General features: G+C 59.5%; 1 protein-coding gene across 1 annotated transcript; it reads right to left on the reverse strand.

Annotated features, from left to right (window-relative positions):
* On the reverse strand, nt 1-10,534 carry KLHL21 (kelch like family member 21). The gene is made up of 4 exons (XM_063104807.1): nt 9,451-10,534; nt 6,884-7,289; nt 4,251-4,323; nt 1-2,953 (listed from the first exon to the last, which is right to left on the reverse strand). Exons 1-4 carry the CDS (start codon nt 10,469-10,471, stop codon nt 2,660-2,662), a joined length of 1,794 nt encoding a protein of 597 aa, XP_062960877.1. The 5' UTR covers nt 10,472-10,534; the 3' UTR covers nt 1-2,659.
* Between the last annotated feature and the right edge of the window lie 366 nt (nt 10,535-10,900).

Consider the following 10,900-nt stretch of genomic DNA (forward strand, 5'->3'; position numbering starts at 1 on the left):
TATAGGAAACGTTTTATTTCAAAAAGGATTGACGGCATTCTAAAACCTTAAACAGGGTTCTAGACATGTAAGCCTACAGAATAGACAAAAATAAATACACAAATCTGCCCCATCCTCTGGGGCGGAAGTGGATGTTGGACACTGGAGAGAGAGTATCCTTTAAGCACATAAGTCTCTGAGGTCATATAAATATAGAATACCTTACAGTAGCAGATCAGCATTAAATACCAGTCACTGAGTTTTCATAACTTAAGTTGTCTTGTAGACAGATAAAAGTTCTGCACATGTAACACGTAGTAACAGTTCCATCCCCACATGGCCCAGCATCTGTCCCAAAGTCAGTGTAAAGACATCCGTAAGTGGTAGGTATGTGACAGTCCAGGCAAGGGGAAGTGGGGAGGGGAGAGACCTGGTCCTGGACCCCAGCTGGAGTCCGTAGGCTGGAGGGACCTGCTGTTACTGAGGCTGTAGCCTGCTCTTCTCCATCCTTGGTCTTTCAAACCAAAAGACGGGGTCCTGATGGTGGAGACCCGGGTGGCTCAGCAGAGCAGACACAGAAGGACACAAACCCAGGCCCGTCTTCCCTGTGCCGTCCCACACTAAGACCCTCATCTGAGAAGAGCAGGAATCTGGAGATCTTTTCCATAAGAGCAAGGGCTACCTCCTAACTTTGGAGGCTTCCCAGCCTGTCCCCCTGTACCCAACCCCCGGCCCAACAGTCAACCCAATGTGTCTGTGCAGACCAGACAGGGTGCATTCTCTGGCACTGAGCTCAGGGCCTGATCAGTCCTGTAAGGCTGCAGCTCCCCTGCTGCCGACAGATCAAGCAGGGACAACCTCTGGGTGGGCTCAGCAACCCCAGGAAATTTAAGTGGTCAGTGGGAGGGATCTTTCTAGGGCTGACAGGAGCAGAGGGGCTCACCTGGCTCAGGAGTGGTAAAGGCAGGACCCAAGAGAGGAGGTCTGGGGCACAGAGCACACAGCAGCGCCAGAGAGGTGCAGGCTGCAGGAAGCCCAGCTGCCTGTCCTTGTGGTCCACAGAGGCCCACGGCCCTAGACAGTGCTGTCCCCCATCAGCCCCAGCCCTCCCACCAGTGCCTGGCACACAGCAGGCGTTCACTTGTTACCCCAAGTGACAACCCAAAGGGAGGGACAAGGGCTGCTATGAGCTGGTGCTTCTCCAACCAGGCTGTAGAACAAGATTCTCTAACCCAGTAGCGATGACATGCACTGTATGGCAGTGTACCAGGAACTCTCAGGAGCACGAGGGAGGCAAGGCAGGGGACCCCGACAGCCCTGCTAGGTGTCCCAGGAAAATTAAGGCAGCACACATGCCATCCAGCCAATTAAAGGGCTTTAAGTACAATTGTAAGTGATGGCTCTGCAACTATTTTTCCCCTGATGAGAACATATCTCCATAAACCAGTTCACTAGGAAAAGGCAACTCACTAAACATTTGCTTTCACGTCACCTAGTGAGAAAACATGGGGAAGGCTACTGCGGGTGCCTCGAGGGCCCGTGCCCCACGATCCATCGAAACCCTCCCACTTCTGAGAGAGAGCCAGGGTCCCCCAAGTCACGGTGATCCCTGGAGCCCCTCTGGATCCGGGCCCGAGCTTCCACAGAAAGCTCTGCCAATGGCACTTCATAGATGTGAAAATCAAAGCTGACCCTGATTCTCGCTCCCCCTCCTCTCCACCTCTTTGAGGGTCAAACTGCAAGCACTTCAAACCCAGGACCCAACCACCAAGGCCACCTTGCCCAGGGCGTCCCTAGGAAGCAATGGGACTCTTCACTGTCGGGGCAAGGCTGTGGGTGTTTGCGGTTGTTTCCTGGGTGTCAATGGCAGACTTACAGGGCCTCCCGGTGAGATGCTGTCACCTTGCGTGGCAGGCTTTCACCCTCCCCTTCCCTAGCTGAGACAAAGGTCCAGGGAGTCTCCACGCTGGGTGAGGATGCACCGGCTGGGGGGATGCAGCATCCATTACGGCAAGATCCTCCTGTGACAGAAAACTCAGCAGACCCTTCTGGACCCCCTTCAGGCTCCCATTCCTACTCGGTCCCAAAGCTGTGCTCAGCCTCTGGAGGGCCACCCCAGCGAGGTGTTGTGGGTGAGACTTGGTGAGGAGCGAGGCAGCACATCCGGGGAGCTCCATCTGGGGAGCTGGCCTGCCTGGGCATGCCCAGGACCAGACGAGGAGCGTGGGACCCCACTGCAACCATCACCTGCCTGGTTCCCAGTGTTCTGGGCCCAGGCCATTCTGAGAGCCTCATGGGAGGACCCCTCTCTTTCCCCTCTGCCCCCAACAAGTGGCCCTCCCAAGATGGAAACAAGCAGGCACAGCTGGAGAGGTGTGTACTGCGTGGCTGAGCTGGGGGTCCGAAGGTTGGAGGTGATCTCTGGGACATGTGCTGGCAGAGAGGTGGCTCTTCCTTGACCGAGGGAGGGGCATTCGCAACCAGCTTTGGCCCCAGTAGCTGTGACTCAAGTTCTAAATGCACAGAAACCTTCAGGCGACCAATCCTGGGGCTCACTCGGCTGCCCAAGAGCCCATACTCCACCTGGTGAACCCAATCTGTCCTCGTGCACAAAGGGGGAACTGCCCCCCAAGAGGTGCTGGGTCACCTGCACCGAGGCCCTGCCTGGGCCAGGCCGGGGCTAGTGCAGCTCAGCAGGGTTTGGCAGCAGCCGGCGGTAGCCAGCGTCCACGTCATTGCTGCTACTGTCCAGCTCAAAGCCATGCCCGCCCAGGGGCGTCTGGGGCATGAATTGGCGGAAGATGCTGACGCTTCCGTGCCAGAAGGTGGGCTCCGGGAGCCGCCCCACCACACTCCACGCCCGAGTCTCTGGGTCATAAGCCTCCACCACGTCCGAAAGTTCAAACGTATTGTCGTATCCCCCAGACACGTAGAGCTTCCCTCCAAGGACGGCCAGGCTGCCCCCCACGTGCACCTGTGGGCCAAGGGGATGGGTGAGTGGAGGGCGGCTGCCACAGAGCCCCTGTGGCCCCGTGGGAGACGAGGCCTTCCCTGTCAGCCCCCCAGAGGGGTGGCCTGGGCACATCCTGGAAGCAGTACAGGGAGCCGTCCTCAGTGGACTTCCCAGGAAATGATTTAGCCAGGATAGGCCAACACCCTTCCTACACCCCAACAAGGAAAAGAGGGGGCTCCCCAGGGGTCTCAAGCCATGATCCTTCCCTGTGGTGGTCAGGGCGGCCACAGCAGCACTGGGTCTTCCTGTGTGAAGGCCGCCCCTGGGTCTTCCTCACATTATCTCGTGATCTTTGCAAAGGCCCTCTAGGGTAGGGACAACTGTCCCATCCATGTTATGGACAGGGAAGCCGAGGCTCACATGACTGACAGAGGCAGAGCAGGGACTCGACCCAAAGCCTAGGCTCTGAACTATGAGGCTGGACTAGTCCATCTTTCCCAAACTTGGCATAAATGTGTGCAGCTTTTTGTGGGGAAAAGGTAAAGGTCCATTTCCTGAATGTAAGGATGTTAAACTGTGATGTAAACTGTGACATCTGCCATGCAGAGACACTGTAAGAGGAGGTTTGAAAACGTTCAGTCAGAGAAGGACATAGGCAGGTACAGATGTGTATCTGGGACTAAGATCACCCATGTGCCAAAGCCACTGGGCTCCCCAGCACCACCACGTTGTCAGGCTCAGCATCTCTCTTCCCAGTTAGCAGATAAAGAAAGGGAGGCCCTGATCAGGCAGCAGCAGAATCAGTCTGGGTGCCCCATTCAGAGCATAAGGCAGGCACTCAGTAAATGTATTCTCAAGGTCAGTTCCTCAGGAACCAGCTGAGGGTGGGTCAGTCCTCAAAGGCTGCCTGTCTGACCTCATCCCCTCTGCTCCAGCCACACTGGGCTGCTGGCTGTTCCATGAACACACCAGGTGCACCCTGCCCCAGGGCCTTCATCCTCACTGTCCCTCTATGGAAAGCTCTTTTCCAAGTAACTATGGCTGCTCCCCCACCTCTTCCTGCTGTCTGGCTCAAAGTAGGTGCTCGATAAAGACTGGTGGAAGGGATGAACTCTCTAAGCTTTGTGATCCTGGGATTCTATTTAACATCCCTCAGTGGGCCTCAAGTGCAAAATGACGACACCACCAGCCTTCTATTAACTGAGGCAATACCCAGAGAGGACCCATCACGCTGTCTCCCGAACACTCATTGTGATGACACTTTGGTTGCAGTACAGGACCTGCCCGTGCTTGCACACTGCCCTGTCTGCAAGTTTACCTGGTTCATGGATGGGATCTTGTCCCATTCGTTCCTCATCGGGTCGTACACGTCCACCTCGGCCGAGTCGTCCCTGCAGAGGGAGTGAGGGGAGGACAGCAGGTCAGCGTGAGGAGGACGCACTCCTGGGGGGAAAGGGCTGGAGGAGAGTCCTCAAGGCCCCTCTCTTTTGGGCCACTGACTCCTCCAGTGACCTGGTGTTCTCTGATGCTACATGGCAGCTCCCTTGCTGGGTGGGACCCATCCCCAGCTCTTAGGGGCCAATTCTAGGCCCCTGCACCTGCCTGGTCTGGGCTCTGAGGCTTGAACCCAGCCCTGCTCTACAAACCCAAAGGTCATGGTCTCGGGTGCTTGAAGCCCTTCTGTGACTCCCCATCGCCCAGCACCATCATGATCGACCCACTCCTCCCTGTGGTCACGATGGCGTCCTTCAGACCATGAAGGCATCAGTCTCCCATCCCAGGCTTCCAAACCCTGCCCCAGTTCCCTACTTGTCCTTCTGACTTGGACTTGAGCCACCTTTTCAGGAAAGCCTTCCGTGGCTGACCAGGCCGGGCATCTGTCCCACTGCATCCCCTGTCCCCCCCGTGCCCCAAAACACTCCTTGCCACCACCCTCAACGTCACCGTGAGCCCCCATCCCTGTCCTGTGCACTGCTGTGTCCTGGTTCCAGGAAGGAAGATACTGGCAATGCCCCTGCCTTTGGCATCAAGATCCTTCAAGCCTCGTCTGACACCCTCCTTACCCCCACAATAAAAAGCTCCAAGGTACAGCCTCAGAAGGCAGAGGTAGGAAAAAAAACAAAACAAACAAACAAAAAACCCCCAAAAAACAGTAGTGATGATAATGATAACGATGCTCACAGGTCAGGGGGTCGACAAAAGGAGCAGACAGGCGTTCAACGCTGCCACGGTTGTGCAAAACCCAGCAGAGACGCTACGTAAACAAGGGCGCCGGCTGTGTTCCAGCAAAGCTTCATTTACGGGCGTGTAACTTTTCACATGTCGTGAAATCACTCGTCTTGATTTTTCCCCCCAACCATTTCAAAATGTAAAAACCATCCTCAGTGTGTGGGCCGTATGATGACACTCATTAAATAATGGAACCTGCTAGGCAGCTCCCCGCCCCCCTTACCCCAGCAGAGACATACAGGCCACAGCGCTCCCCAGTCCTTCCTCTGTGATGGTCACCGCATCCCAGCCAAGGAGCCACCTTTCACAGGGGCCCAGATGGGGGCATGGCTGGAGGCGGCGGCCTAGGACAGCAGCCCCCTTCACTGGCCACGAGGATGGCAGTTGAGCCTGTGGCCTCCACACAGCACTGGCTACCTCCCTGACGATGGCAGGTCCCGGACAGGGGGTAACACAGATTGTGATGAGCCAAAGTGCATGAACAGGGCGGCATCGGGACTGACACTCCAGGGGCTCCAGCGCCACGCCCCAGGTCTTGCCCTCCCCCCAGACCTCCTCTTTCCTGCTCAAACAGCCTCCATTCCCAGGCTGAGGCTGGCTCCCACTCCTCCCCCACAGGTCACACAGCTAGGACAAGTGGCCTCTTCCCACCTGCCCGATGACTTAGGTAAGCCGCCTGCCAAGGCCAACAGTGGGTGGGGTGGGGGGCACCCTAATGCTCCCACATGGGACGATTTAACAACTGGAAAGTGGGTGGGTCTCATGCACACAGACCAGACCCCGGGCACATCTTGCTCCAGGATCACGGGGGGTGGGGAACAGGGACGGGACATTCTCAGAGGCACTCAGGCTAAAGCGCAAGTGCTGGCACTCTGATAAGTTGTATTTATAGCCATCTCCACCCCCTCTTTGAAGACATCTCCACACTTGGGGGAGGGAGAGCCGGGCGCTGGGTCAGATGATGTCTTATGACGGGACCAGAGCTGGCTGAGATTCCAGGGCTTTCTCACAGCAGGCCATCGGGACAGGGCCCCTTAGCCACTTGCATGACAAGCGAGTCTACCTCTGTTCCCTTTGGTGCTCAGCCAGAAAGCCATGGAAGAAGCCTCCCGACTGGGGGGGTGGGGCAGACAAAGGGCAGCACTGCTCAGGCTGTGGGTGGAGATGCCAATGGCGTGCACCCAGGGTCATCCTGTTCTTTCCCTCCTGGTCCCATACCTTCAGGCAGGCTCTAGGCCGGGGAGGGGAGCAGCAGTGCATGAATGTGTACAGGCACATGCTTGCACGCACACACAAGCCGTGTGCAGCATGCAGGGAGCTCCTAGTACCCTGCTGGATGCCCACTAGCCAGTCAGGAGGGGGCATTTGGACATGACCAGACAGGTTATCAAGACCAGTGGGTGCAGCCAAGGCTGCAGCTGGGCCCTTCCTCTGAAAGGACCTTACTCCACCACTCTTGGGATCACATGACTGAGAAAACCTGGAAGTGGTCAGTAATGAAGGAAAAAAGACAAAAGAAAAGAAAAGAAAACCTGGAGGCCCACAGAAAGTTCTCTCAAAAGAGGGGCGGAGTAAGCGCTCTGCAGTCAGAAACTCCAGGCCTCCAGTCCCAGCTTGGCCTCAGTTTCCTTGTGAGTGGGGCAGGGAGAACAGTGACAATGCGCTTAGCACAGCCCGGTAAGAAATGCCAGACACGCAATGGACCAGGCCCTGGGGACTCACCTGACGAAATACATGAGTCCATTCAGAGTCACAGTCTTGGGGGCGAAGGACCAGGGTGGGAGTTGGCCGCAGTCCACCAGCGACCACAGGTCGCTGTCCGGGTGGTAGCACTGCATCACCATGGTCTCCTTGCCGGCCAGAGAGCCGATGGCATAGAGCCGGCCACGGCAGGCGGTGGTGGAGCAGTTGTCCATGGGGTAGGTCATGGGCCGCAGGGCCTCCCAGGAGTCACTGGTGTGGTCGTAGCGCTCTGTGCTGTCGGCGGCCACCACGTACAGCAGCCCGTCCAGCACAGAGGAGCTGTGGTACTCGCGGGCCTTGAGCATGGGTGCCACCTCTGTCCACTCATTCACGCTTGAGTTGTACCTCCACACACAGTCGTAGAGCCGGGAGCCGTCGGACCCACCTGCGGGGATGCACGACAGGGACACGGTCAGCCCACCCCACTGAGCAACCACCTGTGCCTTCCCGAACTTCCCCGAGGGCCTCCCTGGGAGGAGCCTCCCTCGGCAGACTTGACCCTGAACACATATCCTCTCCCCCCAGAACCCAGGCCAGAATCGCCACGCCGTGGCCAAGGCAATGTGTACACTGGCACTCACCACCCGCGACAGGGTGACCCCACAGAACCTCCACAGGCCAAGGGCCCTAGGGGCAGAGCTAAATAAACACTCAGCCTCTGGACCCCCATGTACATGGTCAAACACCTCAGCTGGACCAGGGCATCAGGCCTCGGGGTCAATTCTCTTGGGGAGCCACAAAGCACATGGGTGGGATGCACAGGGGCTTGCTCGCCAAATTTAGGCTTCCCGAGCACCCAACGACCAAGGCTGTGCCAGGACAAGATGAAAGAAAATCCACCTCATGCTGCAAGCAAGAGACCTGACACAGAAGGAAAGCTGTGAGGGCGCTCCGGGCATATAGTTCTTGACTTTGGTACAGGTCACAGAGGCGTGTCTTGTCTGGAAACATTCATCAAGCTTTACAGGTATGATGTGTACTCTTATGTATGTATTTTTTATTTCGATTTAAAAAAAATACGCTAGTTATAACTAAAAATGTCGTGTGTGTGTGTGTGTGTGTGTGTGTTTTGGTGGCTAGCCAGTATGCGTGTAATCATAAATTAAACCAGGCATGCTAAGGACGTTAGAACTCCCAGGGCATAAAGGGATCCCAAGAATCCTGGGACCTGTATCCCTTGGCCTCCCAGGCTGGCGCCACAGGGCGGAGCAGATGCGACATTCAATCTGTCTCACAGCCCTGAGCTTTTAAGAGGAGAAAGATAAAGCTCTTGAAGAGTCCACTCTGCCGGCCTCCTTCCTTCCAAAGGAGAGCTGTGTCAAAGGCAGCTGAAGCCAGCTTCCTCGCCCCCACGAAATTCCCTACAGGCAGCTGAATGGAATGACCCAGCCACCTGCCTAAACCCAAAGGATTAACTGCTTAGTTGCGATATTTACAGAAGGGTGTGCAGGGCAGGGGCAAGTCTGGCCAGTTCTGGGAGGAAGTTCTATGCTCAATGCGACTGGCCAGACATGGTGTGGAGGCGTAGGGGTGGGGTGGAGTGCAGACACAGTCCCCAAACATGGGACCAACTGCAGATTGGAAAGAGGGACAGATTCTGGCAGATTTCAGCAGAGGCTGGATCAGAAGCCAAAGACCAAGGAAGCTGTGGCCACAGAGCTAAAGATGTCCCTGGGCCGGGATGTGTCCCATGTGTCAGCTCAGAGCCCCACAGGAGCACGTCTAAAGAGTGGGCTTTCTCCGGAATACTTAGGCTGGAAGCAGTTGCTGCGATAACCCAGCCGGGGCCTGATAAGAGCCGCAGATGCCTGCCTCGTTGGCTCCTTCCTTATATAGCGATCACAGAGACCGCCCCTCCTCAACCCTCGGAAGGACGTAGCCTCGTGTTTGAACGGGGATTTATCTTTCATAAAAAATGTGGGAGAAGCCCAGGACAGGCTGGGACCCGCCCACCATGACTCGGCAGTGTTTTGGGGTTTGGGCCAAGTAACTGGAAGAAAACCTCTCAACATGTGACCGTGTTTACAGTCGCCAGCGAGCTCAGCCTAAACACCATGTGACCCACAGTGCACAACCTAGGTGCAAGCCCAAGGGAACCTGTCACTGGTGACAAAGAGAGTGAGTCAGGAAGCCCCGTGTGGCTCAGCATGGGATGTCTCACCGGCGTCAGCCTCCCGCCTGTCCCTGGATGCCTTAGGGAGAGAAAGAAGGCACCCATTGTGCGGGTCAATGCCCCAGTATCTTCCAACCAAACGGGGCGGGGAGCGGAGGCACCTCAGGGCAACGAGTTGGCTCAGCCAGGCGGGCCCGCCCCCAGGGGCACAGGGAGACCACAAGCAGCTACGTGTCCCCGCTCACACAAGGCGCCCTTCTTCCAGGTTGAAAGCACCAACCCAAGAAACGTAGTTACCCATTCCCCCGCGTAGACTCAGGTGCGGCCCTTGGATTCCAGGTTGTGTGGGTTTCTCCTGCACGTAGGCGGGCTCCTCCAGGGGCGAAGTGGCGACAGGCCCAGGGCCCCCCTGTCCATCCCCCGGCCCACTCACCCGTCACGTAGATGTCGTTGCCCAGCGCCACGATGCTGTAGCCCCCGCCCAGGTGGTCGGGGAACTCGGCCAGGTAGCGCCACTGGCCCGTCTGCGGGTTGTAGCAGTCGACGGTGACCAGCTCGTCGCAGTCCTGGTCGCAGCCGCCCACGAGCACGAGGATCTCGGCCAGGCCGGTGGACGGGCGCGGGCGCATGCGGGGGCAGGGCCCGCGGTCGTGGCGGTCGTAGCGCGCCGCCTGGAAGTCGCGCGCTTCGCGCAGCAGGCGCAGGCAGGGCGGGCAGCGCGCCACCAGCGGCTCGGCCTCGACGTGCGCCAGCAGGTAGAAGCGGCGCACGAACGGCAGGCGCACGGCCTCGAGCAGCTGCGGCCAGTGCGCGGCGCGGCGCGGCGGGTCGGCGCGCACCCAGCGCAGCGCCAGCTGGTAGGCGGCCTCCTCCTTGGGCACGCACAGCCCGTCGTCGCGCAGGTAGCGCAGCAGGCGCGCCAGCGGCAGCCGCTCCAGCTGCTCGGCGCCCAGCTCGCCCACGTGGCGCAGGATGAAGCGCTGGGCCGCGCTCGCCAGCCCCGCGCAGCTGAAGGCCTCGGCGAAGTCCTGCATGTCCAGGCAGTTGGCCAGGTCGAGCTGCTGCTGCAGGAAGGCGCCGCACGCCTCCTTCACGGCCGGGAACTGCAGCAGGTCGGCGGCGCGCAGCAGCGGCTCAGCGTTGTCGCCGCTCACCGCCACGCGGCCGGTGTAGCTGAAGTCGAGCAGCAGCTGCAGCATGTCGGGCGGCACGCCGTGCAGGCGCACCCGCTCGGCGCGGCTCTCGCGCAGCTGCCCGGCGAACATGGCGCGGAAGTAGGGGCTGGCGGCCGCCAGCACGGCGCGGTGCGCCGGGAAGTCGCGCCCGCCCGCCGCCTCCAGGGTCACGTCCAGGAACTTGCGCTCGGCGCGGAGCTGGCTCAGGCCACGCAGCAGGCTCAGGGCGTGCGCGGGGTCCGAGAAGGGCAGCACGGCCAGGGGCGCCGGCCGTTCCATGGCGCCTTCGCTGCGGGGCTCGGGGACGCCGCGGCCCGGGCCTACCGAGAGACGCGACGCGGCGGGCACCGCCGCTATAAATACGGCCGGGCGCCGCGGCCTCCGGGGGGCGGGGCGCCGCCGGTGCCGCCCGCTTAACCCCTGCTCGCCCGGCGCCGCCGCCCGCCCCGCCGCTGGCCGGAGCGCGCGGCCTCGCCTCCCCCTCCCGCGGCGCCCGCCCCCGGGGCTCGCGGCTGAGTCACCGCCGCCCGCGCCCCGCTCCCTCTCTCCGCCCTTCCGGGCCTCCCGCCGACGCCCGAGCCGGGGACGGGAGGTGACAAGTGCCCGCTGCGAGGAGCGGCCCCGCCGCGCGCCGGGACCGGGGCCTCCCGGGCCTGGCCACGACCCACCCAGGCCCGGCCGCTGAACAAAACCCAGGGGAGGCGAGCT

This window comes from Cynocephalus volans, chromosome 8 (assembly GCF_027409185.1).
Source record: "Cynocephalus volans isolate mCynVol1 chromosome 8, mCynVol1.pri, whole genome shotgun sequence".
NCBI lineage: Eukaryota > Metazoa > Chordata > Mammalia > Dermoptera > Cynocephalidae > Cynocephalus > Cynocephalus volans.